This window comes from Malaclemys terrapin, chromosome 14, assembly GCF_027887155.1.
Source record: "Malaclemys terrapin pileata isolate rMalTer1 chromosome 14, rMalTer1.hap1, whole genome shotgun sequence".
Lineage (NCBI taxonomy): Eukaryota > Metazoa > Chordata > Testudines > Emydidae > Malaclemys > Malaclemys terrapin.
Genome location: NC_071518.1, coordinates 16,497,730 through 16,519,841, shown reverse-complemented (window position 1 = coordinate 16,519,841; position 22,112 = coordinate 16,497,730). Strand labels below are relative to the sequence as shown.

At 38.1% G+C, this 22,112-nt stretch overlaps 1 protein-coding gene across 2 annotated transcripts in view; it reads left to right on the top strand.

The window, feature by feature from the left end:
- CDH11 (cadherin 11) overlaps positions 1-21,514 on the top strand; it is a 103,638-nt gene extending 82,124 nt beyond the window's left edge. For both annotated transcript variants that reach the window (XM_054048825.1, XM_054048824.1), the window contains exons 5-13: positions 399-518; positions 1,025-1,192; positions 4,374-4,561; positions 7,968-8,221; positions 9,232-9,368; positions 9,563-9,684; positions 10,515-10,632; positions 18,900-19,151; positions 20,199-21,514. In XM_054048825.1, coding sequence (XP_053904800.1) covers positions 399-518; positions 1,025-1,192; positions 4,374-4,561; positions 7,968-8,221; positions 9,232-9,368; positions 9,563-9,684; positions 10,515-10,632; positions 18,900-19,151; positions 20,199-20,695 — 1,856 coding nt within the window. In that variant the 3' untranslated portion in view covers positions 20,696-21,514. The remainder of the gene's footprint in view (positions 1-398; positions 519-1,024; positions 1,193-4,373; positions 4,562-7,967; positions 8,222-9,231; positions 9,369-9,562; positions 9,685-10,514; positions 10,633-18,899; positions 19,152-20,198) is intronic.
- The last annotated feature ends 598 nt before the right edge of the window (positions 21,515-22,112 follow it).

Genomic DNA, 22,112 nt, shown 5'->3' with positions numbered 1-22,112 from the left:
CCTTGGGGATCACTACAAGCAGCGTTTCTGTGAGTTTACTTGTGGAGAGTGTAGCTATCCATATGATGGAGGTAGTCTTGGGTGGCTGTATAATGCCAAAGTAGTATAATGCCAAGGAAAACATAAAACCTGTGGAAATAGTGTATATTAGGCTGTATAATTTATTGGATGGAGATGACCCATAATCCCTATCATTATTGGTGACTTCCTAGGGCTTGTATTTTCTAAAGCACAAATTGCTAAATAGATCTCAGTAATTGTTGAAATGTGTTTGTTTTGTTTTTTTGGAGTGGAAATAGTCACATAGAACAAGCTACTCTATGGTTTGACTGAAAGCAGCTCTGTGTGGCTTTAGCAAACACATTTACTTTTTAAACGTCCTTCCTCTTCTTTTTTAGGTACATCAGTTATTCAGGTAACCGCTTCGGATGCTGATGATCCTACCTATGGGAACAGTGCCAAACTGGTTTACAGTATTCTTGAAGGTCAGCCCTACTTCTCCGTGGAAGCACAAACAGGTATGACTGAGCCAGACTTATTTGTTTGGAACACCATCACTTTTTCGAGTACATCAATATGAATAACTAAATATTTTGGCCCAGAACCTCAGTAGCAACTGAGGGGCAATGCAGTTCATCTTGGGGTGTGCATACAGATAGCTTTAAGCCACCTTCATTCTCTCCTTCTTCTGCCCAAACTGTTCAGTAGGGTGGTCCTGTGGCATTTAAGAGAGGTATCCCTGAGACAGGACTATTCCCCTTGATGAGTTGCAGAGAAATGGTGTAGAAGCTGATTTGCAGGCTCTATGCTGCTGAAGAATTACCCTGGTGATACTTTTGTGTTGATTTTAGGGCCGCTTTCCCTTCATGGTATGGTGCATAGTGGCTAGAACCCAGGGGAGACTCTGGGCCATTGTTGCTCTACACATCATGTATGATACATCTTAAATACACTGTATAATATGCAGGTACCAGTTTTGAATAACTACAAATATTCATATAACATTTTTCCTTTGAATGTACAGGTATTATTAGAACTGCTCTTCCCAACATGGACAGAGAAGCTAAGGAAGAATATCATGTCGTAATACAGGCAAAAGATATGGGAGGACATATGGGAGGACTCTCAGGGACAACCAAAGTGACAATTACACTTACTGATGTCAATGACAATCCACCAAAGTTCCCACAGAGTAAGTGACAAGTCCCTTAATACATAACAGTTACTACTAATTATACTTAACACTTGTGTAGGGCTTTGTATATTCAAACAAATAGTAACTAAAAGTAACGAATGGAGTACCACAACAGAAATGTGAGATAGGTAAGTATTATTTTATACAGAGTCCTTAAATGATTTGTCTAGTGCTACAGAGTGAGTCGTTTTCAGAGCCAGGATTAGAAGGCAGGGGATTCCTGCTTCGTGCTTCATTTGAAAACCATTGAACCATGTTGTATTATAAACGTACCTATGGTGAGATCAATGTGATGTCGTCTAGACTTTTATGGAAGTGAAGCCCCTGTAATTGAGACAGTTAAAACTAGGCTGGAGAAAGCCCTTGAAAATATGCTTTAGGGGAAAGACTTGCCCTGTGGCAATAAAGGATTAAGATTACTTAATAAGTGTTTTCCAACTCTAGTTTTTAACACTGCAGATGTACAAACGCCTGTTCAGAAAAAGCAGGATCCATTTTGCATTCTGTTCAGACTATAACATTACCAGAAAAAACATCTTTGAGATTCTATCAAAAATCTGATGGAGAACCAGGAGGAGTTAAAAGAATGGATCTTCAAATTCTCACCTCCACTGCATGTCAGGAGTTTATTCTATTTCTGGAGATGTACAATATATATGAGGTTCCCACAGTACCTTGGTCTACACACACCAGTAGGCTCTTGCAGTGAGACTAACACTGTTCTAAAGAAGAGTCAAAATGGCTTTCCCTTATACAGTTCTCTCTATTCATAGCTATTTCCAAGTTGTAGTTTATGATAGTCATTTCTAACTGTGCAAATCCACTTCTGTCTATTGATAAATATGAGTGAATGGCAGATGATCTATTTAATCTTTTTACCTCCGCTGCACCTACGCTGTCTAAGGTGTTTCTCAGTCAAGAGGTGCTTTCTTTGGCCACAGATGAAAGAGCATTGCACATCCTGCTAACAACTCATAGTTATGCTCTTTCAGCTCTTTGACAGCCCTGTAGATGAGTGAGCATCACTTTCTATTTCATGTATTCTTTCAATTTAAGGGCCTGATGCTGCATCCTTCACTTGTATGCATATCAAGGACTGTTCATGTGGCTAAAGATTGTAGGATTGGACCTTTACTCCCTTGTGAATCGTAATATCCACAGATAGCAGATCAAATAAAATTTAGCTCAATTAAATTTTCAGATTGGTGACAAATAATGCTAGTTACTACAAGTAAAGTGCATTAGTTTTTAGTTGCCAGGCTGGCTATTTGGTTTTCATATGTATTTTCATCTTGTTTAGTTGTTTATTTTAGCTCATTCAAACTTTGGGGCTGGATGGAAGTCCAGGCATGGAGTCTTAAAATTACCCCTATCTTGGAGGGGATTTTCTACCATGTAGGACAAATTGCGCTGAATTGTATTTAAAAAAAAAAAAAAAGTTTCACTTGTCCAGCAAGAAAAGAAAGATGTTAAATTTGCAGAAGTCTACCAGTTTAACACATTGCATTCATTTGAGATCTAAGTGACTTTCTGTCAATAGATCAAACTGTTATTGTGTAACCTGCTTTAATTTAGGCTTGTTTGTGACTGGAGTTAGTGTTTTGTTTCTATCGTATATATCTATTGTGTTTACAGTGAATGAAGCAAGTCCACGCCTGGTATATCTCCACTGATGTTCCTCAAATGATACTTGAGGGCAGGGGTTAGATTTAGCCCATTATATTTTATCTTGCTGGCTGTATGCTTTCCTCAGGGCCGGCTCTGGCTTTTTTGCCGCCCCAGGCAAAAAAGCCTCACGCTGTCCCCCCCAGCATGGCAGGGGAGGGCGCCGAGCCCGGCCGCGGGCCCGCTCTCCCCGACCGGCCGGAGCCCCGGGAGGAGGGCGGAGAGCCCGTCCGGGGCTCCGATCTCCCAGGCGTCCAGAACGCCGGGAGTAGGGTGGCGAGCCTGCCCGGGGCTCCACTCTCCCCGGCGGCCAGAGCGCCGGAGGGAGGGCGGAGAGCCCGGCCGGGGCTCCGCGCTCCCCGGCGGCCAGAGCGCCGGGGGGAGGGCGGAGAGCCCGGCCGGGGCTCCGCGCTCCCCGGCGGCCAGAGCGCCGGGGGGAGGGCGGAGAGCCCGGCCGGGGCTCCGCGCTCCCTGGCGGCCAGAGCCAGAGCACTATGCTGCCCCCCTCCAGGTGCCGCCCCAAGCACAAGCTTGGTGGGCTGGTGCCTGGAGCCGGCCCTGGCTTTCCTGGGTTTGTTCAGGTCAGCGTTGATGCTATGGGTAATGTAAAGAATTCCAAACTGGTTAATCAGTATTTAGGGGCAGGCTGTGCTATTTAAACTCTGGCTTGGGTTGGAAGGCACACAGAGATTTGCATCACTGTAGAAAGAGCCGCTGGAGAATTGTGCCTCAGGACACAGTATACTTCTTGGAGCCTCCTGGTGCACAGGAGCATTGCTTACACTGCACCATACTCGCCCTTTCCAGAGATTTGTGCCACTGGGCCCCACAGAGGGTATAGTCCCTGAGTTAGGGTGGGAAAGTTTCCTGTTATTCTCCCCTCTATGGATCTGTGCTGGGGCCCTACATAATACGACATGTACTGAATGGTGCTAAATTTCACTACTTTGCAGTGAATGCAATTTGACATTTCAGGTGAGAACCATGGAAAGCAGCAGATTTATTCTTTTAGGTGTCACAGCAGTAAGATTTTATCCAGTTCCTGTTATATAATTTGTGGCTTTTGAATGAATGTCAGTTACCCTCCTAGGCTTCTTGCAGTTGAAGTTCATACCATGAATCATTTGAAATGTAATTTTCTCTAGATTTTTGTAATAACATCTCCAATATGAATTATAACCTTGATGTCACAATAATTTCTGCATTCTGATTGTATGATCAGTTGGCCTTTTAACTCCTGCTAGAACATTAGAGGTGAAGGTAGTAATTGGGAAGGTAATTTTATACAGATTAGCAACATGACCTCAGATTTCACAAATGACCTCAATCTCAAAGTAACCTAGACCTTTATAATATAAACATTCCTTCAGTGAATAACTCCATTAGTGCATGTGGATAATTTGAAAGTTTTAAAATTTGCTGTGCTATATTTGCATGTATGAATGAAACAGGTAAAAATACAAATACTTGAAGAAGCAAACTGTGCAATTACAACTGAATGCTTTTTGCCTAGGTGTGTACCAGATGTCAATATCAGAAGCATCCATACCAGGGGAAGAAGTAGGACGACTGAAGGCCAAAGATCCAGATATTGGAGAAAATGGCTTAGTGACTTACAGCATCATTGATGGAGATGGTGTGGAGATGTTTGAAATTACTACAGATTATGAGACTCAGGAAGGTGTTGTAAAGCTTAAGAAGGTGAGCAATCCTGTCATTTCAAGCCTATTAATATACACAACATATTTTATTTTCTTTCTCACGGAAGATACAATAGCAATAGATTAGTGTCCATGTTAAAATTATGAAAAATGTGTGTATAAGTTTGTTTATGAAGATGTGATGACCTCTGAGCTCCCATTTTACTGTTCTCTGATAATGCCTAGAGCCAAAATGGAAGGAAGTAACTGAATGGAAAGCAGTACTACAAAAAAGCTCTATATGGGTTTATTAATATAAAGTGACAGCATTCTGTGCTGATCTACCAGTTGAGAAATCAACACCTTTCACTCTTCAAAGCATACTGAGAATTACCACAGAAATAAATGATGGGTTTGCTTTAGTTGTTTTAACGAAGCATTCATTTTCAAGTTGGCAGTGTCATAAGAATTTTAAGATAAAGTGCAAAGTATCGAGGATTTGTCTGCATTTCTGATAAAAGAAATCATTTTAAATATCAATATTGCTTCCCTCACATTCTACGTAGATAGAAAGAAAAGGATGAAGTAGTGTGCAAGTAAGAATAGAAAGTCATGTAGAACAATGTTATAGTCCCATCAAAGGATTCTGCCATTTGACTAGCTAAGATCATTTCAAATGGTTTGTGCCCACAATTCAAAAACAGTTTCCTTGTATTACATTGCTGAAGCCACTGCACATAGCACAATGAACACCTGATAGCAAGTCATGATGAAATGCAACAGCCTCAACTTCATTAGTAACAAAGTCTTGCACAACACTGAAACCTAGCAAACACTCCCTGTAGTTTTAAGGTATACCTTGATGACCCCGGGTCATTTTCTGTGCCCACTACATTACCAATGAGAGTGAGGTCTCAAATATGGACCATGGCATCATTGCCCTCCTCCAACACATGGGTAAGAGGAGGCTGTGCATGTGCACAAGTGAGGTTAAACACTAGGGACAAAAGGTGGGTGAGGTAATATCTTTTATTGGACCAACTTCTGTTGGTGAGAGAGAGAGGCTTTCGTGCTTATGCAGAGCTCTTCTTCATGTCAAGAGTGTAAGCTCGAAAGCCTCTGTCTCTCACCAACAGAAGTTGGTCCACTAAAAGATATTACCCTCACCCACCTTGTCTCTCTAACATCCTGGGACCTACATGGCTTCAACAATACTGGTAAATACCAGGCACATTCCTCTTCGCTCTAGTGTATGAAGTTTGAAGTCCCTGATGTACTCACTCCTTTATTCTCAAAACAAAGGGTAAAATTGGGGTGTGGTGTGGGTGGACAATGGGCATCTTTGAGGCAACATGGGCTTACGTGTGATACTCTGCATTCATGTGGCACTTTGCTACTTTACTTGTGGGGGGCGGGTGCAGGCAAGAAGCAGCATCTCATTAGTGGGGGATCATATTCCATGAATTCCCTGTTTTGCTTTTCACCTTTTGCTTTCTTCACCATGCACCTATGCTATGCTAGATCAAACCCCAAATGTCTGCTCTGTGTAGGAGGAATTGAGCAGTTATCCTCAGAGTATTTCTTACCTCTGCCCCAATCCTAGGTCAATTTCATAAGGGACTTGAGTAATATTAGTTCACCCCGTAACTTTTCCCAAAATGGGAACATTGATCAGGGAGAAGGGTCTCTTGTAAATATTGCCATGACACAGAACTGCCAGCACAATAAAGTCTCAACTATAAAAAGAGTATGCAATTGTTAGAAAATCAGTTAACCTCTAGTACAGCAAAACTGTCATAATACTTCATCACAAAGTGCATACCTGTAATCAAACAAACAAGCACACACAAAACGCAAATAAATCAACACCCTGTTTTAAGTATGTAACATAGAATTTCCTGTCTCTCAAGCTAATACAAAAATATTCTTGGAGATGGTGCTTTACTTTTGAAGTTGAGGCAGTCACTGCTCAGAATACTGGTAGTTATTGCACTACTGGGATGTTTTTTGATTGCTCATTGTTTTAATAGCTCTTCGATTACTGAGTCTGCACGGCTTTTTTAGCTGTAGCTGGTATGTTATCATGGGCTGCAGTCCATTCTATGCTGTTAGCATAGTTTGATAGCCATAGTTGGCACCTGCCTCTCAGACATTTAAGGACATAACCATATTGTGGATTACAGTACTGAAACATTGCAATCTCTCTATGTCAGTGAGACATTGCAGGTACACCATAGTTAGGATCATGGAGGAGAATTCCTACCTCACAGGCTGTGGTGAGGCTTATTCCCTTCATATTTCTAAAGTGCTCAGAGATCCTTGGATGGAAGAGCTCTAGAAGTGCAAAGAATAATCTTCACACTTTCCCCACCATTATGTTTATGATATTTATTCATTAATTGTTATTTCTATTTACTTTTTGAAAAGTGTTTGATGAGTAGATGAGTTAGAAAGACACTATGCCAAATACAAGTGTAATTCTATTACAATATTTATCATCAACTTGAACTCATATAATTTATTCACTATGTCATATGACTCACATCAACCTCTCTTTCCTTCATATGGGCCAGATCTTGACCCTTGCTATGGCCATTGGGTGCCAGCTGACCACCACACCGTGTCCATAAAGCAGACAGATCCAACTTCTGGAGAATTCTTCCACAGTGGGGAAATTCCTAGTTGGTGTAGGGCCACTATAGCACCTCCTACACTACCATCTGACCATAATGTATGAACCATGACCATAATGTAGAAGGCATGTCTCAAGTAAAAGGGTCACTTCTGTATCTTTGATTCAGCCCCTCGTGCAGGGATAGTCAATAGGTGGATCACGGGCCAAAGCGGGATTTTGAACGGACCAAAAATCCTTTTATTTACTTATTATAATCATCATCATCATTATTATTACTATATTAATTTGTCTTGAGTCTGGACCTTGACTATACCTTGACCGAGAAATTTGGATCTTGACAAAAAATAATTGATTACCCCTGCCCTAAAGTAGGCTCCCTTCCACCTATCCCCAAGGGACTGTCTGCTAGCTGGGGATAGACAGAGCTCAGCATGCTCCAGCCACATCCCTTCGTTACTGCTCCTTGCCCCAACATGCTCTCTGTGTTGGGGCTCTAGCTGGAGTAGCAGCAGGGACTCCTGCTGCTGGAGGAATCCCCAGCTGATGAGATGTGAGTGGTTTCCTAAGCAGTACAACAGGCACAGGGCATGGTAGGGAATCTGGCCCAGTATGTTGAGTTTTTTTCTCTACTGTAGATGGAGTGGGTAGCTCCTCACTTTGACTATTTAGCACATGTTTTAAAGGTCTCGGACTTTTGAGTCTTTGCATATTAAGTGCTATGCAAACATCTGGTTTATAGGGATTCTGCTATCATATTCTAAGGAACTAGCTTTTACATTTCAATGTTGTTGGCACTGTCCAACTGATGCATCATCCTCTTATTTTTTTATAGCTCCTAGATTATGAAACCAAAAAGTCCTACAGTCTGAAGGTAGAGGCAGCCAATGTACATATTGATCCTAAGTTCATCAGCAATGGACCATTCAAGGATACTGTAACTGTAAAGGTAGCAGTTGAGGATGCTGATGAGCCCCCCATATTTTTAGCACCAAGTTATATTCTTGAAGTACAAGAGAATGCGGCAGCTGGTGCTGTTGTTGGGAGAGTACATGCCAAAGACCCTGATGCTGCAAATAGTGCTATAAGGTACGCTTTATTAATCTAGTCCTATTGTTTATATAGAAATAAACAAGATAACTTTTTAGTTAATATGATGTAAGGGTACCTAGTCAGTTATCTTCTTTTATTTGCATGTGTCTTTTTGTAGCTATTCATTTTGCACATTTTCTCATATTTAGGACATATTTCATGTACAATTTGTTATAGCTATGTCTGCATACCAACTCATATTGGTCACTATTACAAGGTATATTTACTGCAATATTATCAAAGACATCAATTTTTCAATAAAGTTAGAATAGAAATAACTGCAATAGCTCTGATACTACTGTGTGGTTACTATTGTCAACTGTTAACTTTTTATGACAACCACTATGTGTCTTTGCATATACACACACATACACACACACACATACAGTGAGAGAGGTATGAAGTAGCATTTGCTATGTGTGTTTTCTGGCGTCATCTTGCTACTAATAATTAAGATATGAAGCTATTTAAAATGCTTTGTTGTCATAACATATGCTCCAAAGAGTTGCAAAGTGAATGTCTGAAAGCCATAGTAAAACATACTGTTGTATAAGAATACAGAAATGTTTAGGAAATCAATTAATAATTTTAAATAATCTAGGAAATGATAAATTCTATAATGTTATGAGTGTTCTGAAAATTAAAAGAAATAAATATGGAACTGGTGGAAAATATAAATATCTCAAAATATTCCATACAAATTAAAGGAATTTAGACACTTTTCAAAGGTTATCATTTAAGGTCTTCAAAGAATAAATGTTTTTATTATCTATACTATATAAGAACTTGACAGTGCAAAATGCCTCTGATACATAGACATTAATAAATAATGGAAATACATTTCCATTAAACAGTTGCTTGATAAATTCCATTAATATGTCCATCTTGCAAGCATGCTACTGAAAAACTATATTAAAATAATATGAAATATTCTGTTGAACAAACACTGAAACATCAGGCTGCAATGTAATTCTTTTGTCTAATACTCAATTTTCATCTCCTTCAAGGTATTCAATTGATCGTCACACTGACCTTGAAAGATATTTTAGTATCAGTCCAGAAGATGGTTACATTAAGACCATAAAAACTCTGGATAGGGAAGAAATTGCTTGGCATAATATCTCTGTCTTTGCAACTGAAGTATGTAAGTATTCCACAGAGGATTACAACTCAGTGATATAAATATTATACTCCTCACATTGTTTACATGGAGTATAACAGCTGGAATAATACATAGCAGGAATACTTTGTTTTTGGTTGTTTCTTTTTTAACTTTAATAAAAGTATTATAGCTTTGTTTTGTCTCCATTTTGTTTTGTTTTTCATTTATTCTTATAGACAACCGACATCAGGAAGCCAAAGTTCCTGTAGCAATTAAGGTCCTTGATGTCAATGACAATGCTCCAAAATTTGCATCAACCTATGAAGCATTTATTTGTGAAAATGGTCAGAGCAACAAGGTATCTTCTATCTGTTACATTACCCTGATGGGGGAAGTTCCTTATTCCTGGGTTGGAGTTCAGTTTTGTTAGGAAGTTGGAAGCTGGGTTGCTATTTTTAAGTTTTGGCAAAGGTGTCTAGGGCAAATAGAGAGGCACTTTTTTTTTATTTGACATCAAAATTGAACTAAATTAATGCGTGGGTGCACGCACATGCACACACAACATTTCAAGGTTTGAGTTTTGGCTGGCCATGTCCGCAGGTGTATACCAGCAAATTTACAGTAGAAGCAAGGGTAGGAGTTAGTTTTCACAATCATGGGCACACATCAAATATTGGAGAGACACTCTGTCTTCTATAACAGAAGCATAGAGTGGTGCTTACAGGGTGTAGCCCACAAATGTATCCAATCATACCCTGTGTATGTATTATCCTAGTGCAGATATTCCTACTGCTAGGAGTAGCTGGAGCAAAGGATTACTTCCAATTGGGAGTTTAAATTATTTTATTAACACTACTTTTGTTGCCTATATGTTTGCCAGTTTTGGGGGAAGGGAGGAGCAAGGTAATGCTATGTTCTCAGACCTACCACATTTAAGTTCAATATTATATACAATATTATATTATTATATAATATTATAAAAACATTTGTATTGACTAAATATAGTAACAGAAATAGTTGTCTATTTGAGCTTTATACCCATAGTATATTTATAAGAGTAAATGATGTTTTTTCTTTCTTTTCCCTTTGGCTCCCAAAATTCACAATATTGAAAAAAACCCTATTTGAATACAATATTATGTACCCAACAAAGGCACTATTTGTTTACAAGCTACCTTTTTTATACAGGCATTTATTACAATTACTGCTGATGACAAGGATGATGCAGCCAATGGACCGAGATTTATCTTCAGTTTACCACCTGAAATTATTCACAATCCAAATTTTACGCTCATAGACAACAGAGGTTTGTATGAAGGTTCACCATATATTAGTGTTCAGATCAGCGAAAGTAGAAAACATATGGGTATTATAATTTCCTACAGTATTTTCATTAACCTTGACTGATTGATTGCTTTTGAGTTTTGCAAAAAAGGCAGAAAATATAACTGACAGTCGGAGATATTCTTTGGAATAATTTAGTGCATGTTCACTGGCCTTCAGATTCATAAATATATTTTGTAAATTACATGATACTCTATATGATAAATGCATTGGCATTACAGCCACAAGAACAGGCAATAAACCGAAGATTCACAATTCTACTTAGTTAAAGGTAATAGGTAGACCACAACTTTAGGAGTTCACTGTGACCTATACTGGGCTTGGCATGGGCCCTAGGCTCAGTTGTGAGGGAAGGTATGGGATGATTTTTTGATTCAGTTGTGTTTGTCAATTTGTGGATTTCCTGGGATTAAAATCTGGAGTAAAAAGCCTGCCACTGCAAGGTTATCTGAGGGGAGGGGAGTGCAGATCCAGATTTTCAGTCTGATCCATTATCTAGATGAGGACCAGTCACAAAAATCCACCTTTTACTTCCAACTTCCAATGCACAAAATGTGGGATGTTCTTGTATCCACATTAGCCACAATAAAATGAGAGAAATCCTCAGGACCAGTCTTTCCACAATCCCACTTAATCTCCAAGTGTGACACCATCAATCCTGGACTAGCAATGTGACCCCTAGCAAAAACTCCATGGGAAGGTTGTGGATGGAGGGGAGAGAGAAACAGAACAAAGACATATCCAGTCTTTATAAATATCTCTATGCTAATTGCTTAATTACAATAGTGCATAGAGCATAATACATTGTAATAATAAGTATTTAGCAAATTCATTTTAACATGGTAATTTCCCTGTAAAAGCAAAATTCTTCAAACTTACAGGAAACTGTTTATTAAAAATGAGCTTTAATACTTGAGAAGAAACTTGCTTGTATTCCAAATTCTGATCTCAGTTGCACTGGTTTAAATCATGAAGCCAGCGGAATTACTCCAGATTGACATCAGGATAAAAGAGAACAGGATCTGATTACTTACATCCAACATGAACTTTTTATCTCAAATATTATAACATTTACAAAACGTCCTGTATTATTTTGGCATGATTTCTTCCTTTCTAAACACTGAAGAAAATTATCAGAACTATCAGAACTCCCTGGCCAAATTTCTGATGCATTAAAAAAAAAGTAATATGGATATCTACAGCAAGGTTCCTCAACATAGCAATTGTACATCCAAACGAAGTGGGTAAAGGACCCCATAGAAAGTAGGTATTTACTTTCCTTTATTTAAAAAAAGAAAGAAAAAAAAGGAATGTAAAATTAGTTTGAAGCATACATTTTAAAGAAAAATAAGAACATCATTAAAAAGAAAATGAAAATGTGCTCTTTTCCTTCTAGGCTGTGTTTCACCTTGAAAGATATTCTAGGGGCAGTATATCAACAGAGGCTAGAGTGCATAGAAAGATAATGGACTAGCCTTACACCTTTGGAGACCTAGCTGCAAACTGAGATTAGCAGTGAGTTTGGTAATATCAGCTAAATCTCTAATGGATATTAGTGTGCATCAGAAACCCACCAGAGAGTTTGGCACCATTTGGCATAACTTGCAGTCTATTCAAGAGAGGTTCAGGACTAATATAGCAGGGGCATCCCATGTCAGAACTGAGATACATTGAAACAGCTTCAGGGGGAAGCTAGCATAGTCTCTGGTTTGAGCCAGTTCTATTAGTCCTTCATTTCTACAAGCATCAAAGTCATCTTTCTTTCTTTTTTTGTCTTTTAATGAAAAAGTTAACCCAGATAAAAAAGGTTTTTATAATGGAAATGCAGATAGTCCACTGAATACAGTGTTTTTATATGACACCACTGCAATACATTATTTCAACAAGATAATGTTGTTTTAGGTCACTTGAATCTCTGTCCATATAATTTTCTTTTAGAAAGGATACATAGTATAATGAAATCCTTCCTTCATTTTTTCTTTTTCATACTTTACTGTCTCTCCATCATTTTCATACATTCCTTAATATATTCATGTACATTTTATAAGACAAATTGAACAGAGTGGTTAATGTAACTCTTTTCTGATTAAAAAAGTTGGAGTTAGAGATGAAAGTGAAAAGGTTAAAATTGTAGGTACTTCTAGATAGTAAACCTTTTCAGAGTGTGTTACAATTTGCAAGTCAAATAACTTATGTAATCATTTAAAGTTTCTTTTTTCATTTGTAAATCAGAGTAATCTTTGTATCATGCCACCTCTTTCACAGGGAATTGCTAGTTTCAAAGAAAAAATGGCTTTATTAACTTTTGGAGAACAGTTAATGAAAACTCCAATGTTTAGGTCTATTACAGAACTTTAAAGTGAATACAGTCCTATAATTATCATTTAATAGAGTTTCTTTCTCCTGACTCCTAAAAGTAATTACATATTGCAGTAATCCAGAAAAAGTAATCACATTCTACATCCTATTAAAAGCCTTCTGTGTTACCAAGTTTTTCAGCTCAGGGTATTTTCCATAGAAAACATGAGATAATGGGGTATCTCATGCTGTGATAAAGCATCAAATTACTTTTGCTCTGAGTGTTTACTTACATTATACCATGTAAATAAACAGTACTTTATTTTCCCAGACTACGTATACGTTTGGTGTCCAATCCTACTTCCGCTGAAGTCAGTGTGTGTTTTGAAATTGACTTCAAAAAGAGCAGTAGCCAGTCCACAATATTTAAAAAAAGAAAAGAGTGACAGATTATTAATAGACATGTTTCCTTATTTTCATCCCCGCTCCATCCTGCACTGAGATACTGTTAGGCAGAGATTTACCCTGTGCAGAGTCAAGCACAAAGCCAGTTGGTCTGAAACTGGTGCATTGGCCTTATGTTGGGCCCTTTACACGTGGGGGGATTTCCTCTTAATGCTTGTCACTGATGGAATATAATGTTCTGGAATGCCCAAATATAAGAGAAGACTTTTGGAAGACTCATGGTCCAGTTCTGCTGCTTTTATTTCAATGGCAACATGTTCTGATCTTCAGTGCCACATGTCTGATCAATGAGTTTTGAGGCTCTCAGTAAAAGACATGGTCTCCAGTGCAATTCTCCTTGTTCTTACCATGGAATTTTACCCAGTAATAATCACTGCCTGATGCAGATTCTAGGCAGTTACAACCAGAAGTCTGTTTGGTCTTCCCTGCTCTGTCAACACTTTCACCTCTGGTGCAGCAGCTCGTAATGCTCACTCTGCAATAAGCTTCTGTTGTCAAACAACTATTTGCTTTTCTGCGTGTGCATATAAACAACATAATAGAAACCAAGCAACAGCTACCTTCATGGAGAAAGAAATTTGGAAAGCTTTGGTAAGACCGCAAGAAGCAAAGAAGAAAATCAAAAATGGAAAAATAAATATTGGTGGATATGATCCAATTTTATCTGTGAATACCAGCCATTTCACAAAGAGCATTGGTCATCTAGTCACCTGAAATAATATCTAGCTAGAGGAATTCTCCAGGGAATAGCAACTGGGAAGATGAAAACATGTATATTCCAGAATGGACTGCAAAGATATTTGGGATGGATGTTTTCCTCCTTCTGTAATGTGTTATGGCACATTGTAGTCCTTGAAATTGCCAGCCAAGCAGCTGCAGTATGGTTCTTGCGGAATGATTAAAGAATCCAACTTTAACCAGCATGGATATTTAACGTCTGTTTCTAATACTGTGTACCCGGATTACAGTTAGGCTCTGTTTTGGAATCAAAGGGCATGAAAATGATGAAAAAGCAAGGATGAAAATATTACCCTGGATTACATGTTACCTTTATCCTGAGAGGTTAAGGTTTTATTGTCTCCAAGGCATTATATACTGGATTAGAGAGTTGGTCACAACTAGAGCAGAGGAAGAAATGACAGGTAGTGGACTTAATATTTCACATGGTGTTTTTGAGTGGCTTCCCTTTTTATCTGTCATTTAAATGAGCATCAGAGTTTTCCTAAATCCCTACTGTGTGGCTTCCAGTATAATTTTGAAAACTATTTTGCTGAGGCATTACTGTATCTTTGAGTTATTTTAAGCATTCACCCAATTCTTTTATGAAACTTGCAAATTCCAAATCTTTGCCTTTGATCACTGGTCAAATATGGAAGAACATACAAGATTGCCTAAATTGTCTGAAACTTAGTTACTTCTTACTTAGCAGAAAACAAGCAAACAAGTCTAAGCAATTCACATTATGACATACTAGGGAAAGGAGATTTAGGCTTGCTTGGGGTTAGGCAGATCTGTTTGGTAATTAAATTGTTGTGATCTTGGCATAAGATAATCAAATCAGAAAAGTAACGAGACAGTCGGGTGTTATCAGTTGTCAGAGTTTAGATTGTCTACAGAGTACCATTTTGGTATTTGTTGGGGTTGGAAGCAGGGCTCTTAAAATCTCTTCTGTCCTGTTTCTGGAATCTCCAGGCAACTGCGTCCACTGCAGGAAAGGTAGCCCTGCGTCCATCAGTCTGCAAGCTCTTTCACCATAAAAATGATCTGACATCTTGTGAGCTTTTATTTGGTTGATTGAGAAGAAATGGACTATTATTCCTAATGTGGAAAATACTGTACATTAGACTAATATTAGTGGATACTTTTTTAGACTAAAAAATGTAAAAAGGAGTTAAACAAGGCTGATACACATTGTATGCCACATTTCAACTGACAGCAAATTGTTATGACCACATTCTAACCCCCTGAAATTTAAAGACTGTTACACAGACACTGCCACCTATAAAATGATAAAAGTGTAAATATTTAGCAGCACAAATGGGTTTTGAAATGGATTAAACAGTATCTGCCAAAGCTACAAATACTAAAAAAATCAGACCTTGTATTTGTACATTTTTGTTCATGATTTTCTTCTTTGACAGGGTAACTGTGGATAGAGGGAATATGGTGGACATAATATACCTGGACTTTAGCAAGGCTTTTGACACAGTCCCACAGGACATTCTGATAAGAAAGCTGGAGAAATGTGGGCTCAGTGGAACTACCATTAAGTGGATACATAATTGGATAAACAACCATAAACAAGGAGTAACTATTAATGGAACGATAGCAGATTGGAAGGCCTTCTCGAGTAGGGTTCCACAGGGATCTATTCTGGGTCTGGTGTTGTTTAGTGTCTTTGTTAATGTCCTGGATGTAGGAATAGAGAGCATACTGATCAGATTTGCAGATGACACAAAGCTAGATGGGGTTGCCAACATTTTGGATGATAGAGCTAAAATTCAAAGGGATCTTGATAAATTGGAGAACTGGGCTACAGACAAATGTAAGGTGCTACATTTTGGGAAGAAAAATGCATAAATACAGAACAGGGGATAGCTGACTTGGCAGCAGCACAGCTGAGAAGGCTTTGGGAGTTGTGGTGGATCACAACCTCAACATGAGTCAACAGTGTGATGCTGTTGCAAAAAGGGCAAATGCAATGTTGAATCACATTAACAGAGGCATAGTGTGCAAGTCATAGGAGGTGGTAATACCACTCTGTTCAGTGCTGGTTAGGACTCAGCTGGAATACTGAGTCCAATTTTGCTCATCAATGTATAGAAAGGATGTAGAGAAACTGGAAAGGATCCAGGGGCAAGTGACAAAGATGATCAGAGGGATGGAATGCAAGCCGCATGAGCACAGACTGAAGGAGCTCTGTATGTTTAGTTTGGAAAAGAGGAGATTAAGGGGGACATGATAGTGGTCTTCAAATACTTAAAAGGCTGCCATAAAAAAGATGGATGAAAATTGTTTTCCCTTGCCACAGAGGGCAGAACAAGAGGTAATGGTTTCAAACTACAGCATAGGCGATTTAGATTAAATCTCAGGAAAAGCTTCCTAAAAGTAAGAACAGTAGGACAGTGGAACAGACTGCCTAGGGAAGTCATGGAATCTCCTTCACTGATGGTTTTCAAAAGGAGGCTGGATAGCCATTTTCTTGGAGGGTTTAGACACAACAAAATCCTGCATCTTGGCAGGAGGTTAAACTATATGACCCTTGTGGTCCCTTCTATCCCTATGTGACTATGATTCTATGATATTCTCCATCTCAAGCAAAACATTATCACCCAGTTACTGTCAAAATTCAAATGTATCATGCTGTTTTGTAACACAGTCAGACTTCCAGAGAGCTGGGGTGAGGTCCATATCAGGTCCAGATATGTTTCTAATCTCTCACAGATCCCTACATATCTACCAGGTTTGGGGTTGCAGCAAACATTGTCCAACACGTGGGACAATGTGGGGTGATTTCCACAAGGAAGTCCTCATGAAGATTTTCTTCCAAAAATTCCCTCTGCATGTAGAAAGCAAGATTCTGCCCCATTAGGTCTAATTTATTCACAGGTTTCTCTGGAAATAACGTTGGTCAGATCATTAAAGAAGTTTTATGAATGGCATTATTCTGGAATTTATGCTGAGTTTTCAATAGGAAAGGATTAGTCTTTGTTCCGTTCTGCTGTATCCCAAAGCAGCAGCAAAATAGATGCCACAGAAGGTGACTAACCTGTCTTGATTAAGAAAGAAGACTAAAAGAATCATCCTATTTTCCTTTTTCTTTCCTTTTGGAAAAGTGAGAAAAAGAAAGCGAAGTTTGGGTAAAGTGAGATCTGAACTGAACATTAGCCAAACTAAACTTTTCTGAGGATCTGAAAAAGCTGGATAAAATTGCTTCTTCCACTCACCGCAGTGTTTTTGAGTTTTGAGTGTCCTGGGTCTGGAAGCACAAGAAATGCCACAAAGAAGCACTGTTTTTGTTTTTCTTAGTATTTCCTGTCTGACCAGAAACAGGAAACACTGGAAATCTCATCAGAAGGTCTCCTTTTACATACTCTCCTGCCTAATTTTTTTTGTCCTAAGGAATTTGAATAAACATCCAAACGCTGGGGTACTTATTCAAACTGAAACTTGGATAAAGAGCAAGTTTTCAGTGTAAAGTATAGCTCCAAACCCACTTAAAATTGTTAATTTTTGAGCATCATTGTGTAATTCATTGTGTGTGTTCAGGCATCTTATAAGGGAGCACGGCTCAGTGGTCATGTTGCACTCCCCATCAGTAGCCGACCCAAGCAGGGAAACTAATGATCCAAGTAGCAGACCAAATTCAGTAGTGAACCTTGATCATGTGCCACCCAAGGCACATTGCACATACACTAAGAAGCATCTTATATCAATATACACTTTCAAGCTTTCTGGTTTCTGGGATCAAAGAGTGCTGAGGAGATATTGATTGTCAGAATATTGTTTACTTAAATATGTTCTAGTGAAATGGCCATGTGGAATATCAGGGACCAATTCTGCCATGATATATTGTGTGCATTTTCCTTTGATTTCAGTGGGAATTGCACTCTTATAAGAATATCTTTGGGCAATATCTATATAAAATCTAATCCTTATATTTTTTTAAGGGGATAGTCTGAGTACAAAGGACCTGATCCTAAGCTCCTGGAAGTCAATTTGCTTTCCACTGACTCCATTGGTTTTGGGTCAGGCCCAGAATCAGCATAGGTACAATGTCAAGGCCTAATTCTACAGATGTTTACTACTTGCCTTAGTGCTTAGTACTGTGAATTGCCCAATGGGGTCCATTATGGCTTCTCTTTATACTGAGCACCACAACCAGCAGTACTTGTTTGCATGATCGGATCCTCTTTTTTTTTTTGGTCACAAACACTGTTTTTAGCCAGTACCCACTGTGAATTGCTGGTGTATATGTTCCTAATAATCTAAGCATTCAGCAGCAACCTCTTTTAAAACTGTCATAAATACTTTTGCCTTATAAATAAATGCTTTGATTTTCCTTGTGGTGCTGTATTCTCTTATGGTCGACAATTAAAAGGTGAACAGAAATATACAGAAATTGTAAATGAGAGTAATTTATGCAGGAAAAGAAATGTGAAATGCAACCAAAAAAGGCCAGGGGTGTATTGTACTCCTTGTATTCCATATCCCGCCCTGGAATAATTTAAATAAATAGGGCACTACTGTGTATAGGATATTTACAGTATTTCTCTATTCAACTATTTAAATAAAGATATTTAATTTCTCATGTCATTAGAAATGGGACAATCAATTTACTGTACATAAATACAGCATTAAAACAGTGAAAGCAATTGTAGCAAAATGTAGTTTCTCAATATTTATGAAGATGATGAGTCTGAGAAGAAACTGGATGATTAAAGATTGTCTTGTTTGTTTAAACAGATAATACAGCGGGTATTTATGCTAGACGTGGTGGCTTTAGTCGACAAAAGCAGGATTTATACCTTCTTCCTATTGTAATAAGTGATGGTGGAATCCCTCCAATGAGCAGCACCAATACCCTCACTATTAGAGTCTGTGGCTGTGACAGCAATGGTTCCATGCTCTCATGTAATGCTGAAGCTTACATCCTCAATGCTGGACTTAGCACCGGAGCTTTAATTGCCATTCTCGCTTGCATTGTGATTTTGTTAGGTAAGGAAATTCCCTACCTATGTATCTGCTTTTGATTATATTGCAATGTTAACCCTGACTTGGCCACATTTGACATACTATATGTTCCCTCATAAAGATGAATTTATTTAGTATTCTTCACTTCCCTTTCACTAGAGCTGAGACCCTGAGTAAGCCCAGCTAAAGTACTCTATATAACAGCTTGAGAGAGTGATACTAACTCCATGACACAAAGTTTTTGGTTTTGTGCCCTTCGCTGGATGACCCATTGCTTATTGAGGTCAGCCTGGAATAATAATTCATGCCAGCTCTTTGCCTTTAACTTCCCTACTGTTGAAGGAGAAATAAAGACAAACTTATGACTTAGAAGACCTGCCATTGAGAGAAGAGCTGTAAAGCATCATAAATGTCCTGAGTATTTAAAAGTATCTATATAAATCACTAGATGACTCTACAAGGAAACATTTATTTTTAAAAAATGAGTGACAAAGAACAGGTCACGTTTGCCTTTGCCCCTTCACCTATTCATGTCATCAAAGAAAAGTTATTGAAATCTGGAGCTAGAATAATTCCTATTTCATTGTGGCACCAGGGTGTGGAATTAGAATTCAGTGTTGCATGTTGCAGGACAGCAAAGGTTCATTTCTACCTTGCAGTCATGCAGCTGATTGGGCTTCATATCTCAAGCAGGTACACCTTTCTTCTGAATAGTTGGCTTCCCATACAGTCACAGATCTGAGATCTGTGCAGACTAGGAGTCCATCAGTGTGGTACCCAAATCAAAGCCTTAAAGTAATCACGTAATAAGCACTGGTATCCAGCAACAAATGGACCCGGTCCAAAACCTTGGATCTGAAACCCCTCAGAACTAGGGAAATATCCCATCTGTATCCAAACTTTGTGTCTCACAGCCATCAAGAGTAGCTAATGGTAAATGTAATAATTATGACAAGAATGTGATATGCTTTAGTCACTGCATGATCTTTCTCTTTAGAGAAAAATCATTTATAAAAATAGACTTTGTTTGGAAATTAACCTAACTTACATTCTTTCTTATTTTTTCTGTAGTCATTGTAGTGTTATTTGTAACACTGAAAAGGCAGAAGAAAGAACCTTTAATTGTTTTTGAAGAAGAAGATGTCAGAGAGAACATTATAACTTATGATGATGAAGGTGGTGGAGAGGAAGACACTGAAGCCTTTGACATTGCTACTTTGCAGAACCCTGATGGCATCAATGGGTTTATTCCTCGTAAAGACATAAAACCCGAGTATCAGTATATGCCAAGACCAGGGCTTCGGCCAGCTCCTAACAGCGTTGATGTTGATGATTTCATCAACACAAGAATACAAGAGGCTGATAATGATCCAACTGCTCCTCCTTATGACTCTATTCAGATCTATGGCTATGAAGGAAGAGGCTCAGTGGCTGGTTCACTTAGCTCGTTAGAATCGGCGACAACAGATTCTGATTTGGACTATGACTATCTACAAAACTGGGGACCTCGTTTTAAGAAACTAGCAGACTTGTATGGTTCCAAAGACACTTTTGATGATGATTCTTAACAATAAAGTTACAAATTTGGCCTTAAGAACTGTGTCTGATGTTTTGAAGAATCCAGAAGAAATGTAAGCAGGTATTTTTTTAAAAATCAAGAAAAGGCTCATTAAAACATTTAAGTTTGACAAAGAGGATTCCTTTAATAATAATGAAAAGGACATAAAAGTGGTAAATACTGTGAAGTACCTTTTCTTACAAAAGGCAAATATAGAAGTTGGTTATCAACTTCACTAGAGAAAAAAACCACTTGTGAAGTACAAAATATTTAAGGGAAGGAAAATTCTAAAAGTGAACCTACAAATGAGGGAAATCTTTTATGTATTATGAACATCTAAATCTTTTATGTCAAAGAAGCTTCCACACGTTAGAAAAAGATAACAGTTCTGAGCTGTAATTTCGCCTTAAACTATGGACACTCGTATATGTAGTGCATTTTTAAACTTGAAATATATAATATTCAGCCAGCTTAAACCCATATGATGTATGTACAGTACAATGTACAATTATAATGTCTCTTGAGCATCAAACTTGTTACTGCTGATTCTTGTAAATCTTTTTGCTTATACTTTCATCTTGAACTAATACGTGCCAGATATAAAACTCTGTCTTGTTGCAGTGGGAGGCGCCCTATTTCTATGTCATTTTTAATGTATCTATTTGTACAATTTTAAAGTTCTTATTTTAGTATACATACAAATATCAGTATTCTGACATGTAAGAAATGTTACAGCATCACACTTATATTTTATGAACATTGTACTGTTGCTTTAATATGTGCTTCAATATAAGAAGCAGACTTCGAAATAAAATGATTCTTTTTTTAATTCTTGTTTTGGTTATTAAGCATTTAAGAAAACATGTAGTGTTTCTAATGTTCCATTTATAGTTCTAACTAATTTACTACAATTGTGACCTTTTAATAGCCCTATTTATTATGTGTTTGTAGTTGGTTTATTGCCTTGTTAAGTGATTATTTAAAATCAAAGATGTTTTACAAATGTTTTTAGATAAGAATCTGTAGTGTCTGGTAAACATTTTGTACCCTCTCTATCTACAGCTTGTGGCTGCTCCCAGAGTACAGTAATACCTTTCATACAAAATTATTGTACTCTGGGAGTAAATTAAATTTAATACTTTTAAATATTTCCCATGTAATATGCATTTATCTTATAGCCTAGAAAGTCCATGGATCTCAGAAACAACTTCATACATGAACTGGAGTGCACTGTGCTTACAGTATACTCCACACTTGTTAATTATAATATCTTTACTAAGCTCTGCGAGTTGCTAAAGACTTAAATCTGACCCACTTTAGTTAGTAATTCCCTAAAGACTGTTCTACCTGACAATTACCTTACCTGAGCATTAATTATGGTTCTGGTACTTAGAAATGTTTTTAGTTTACTTCAGTAGAATTGCCTC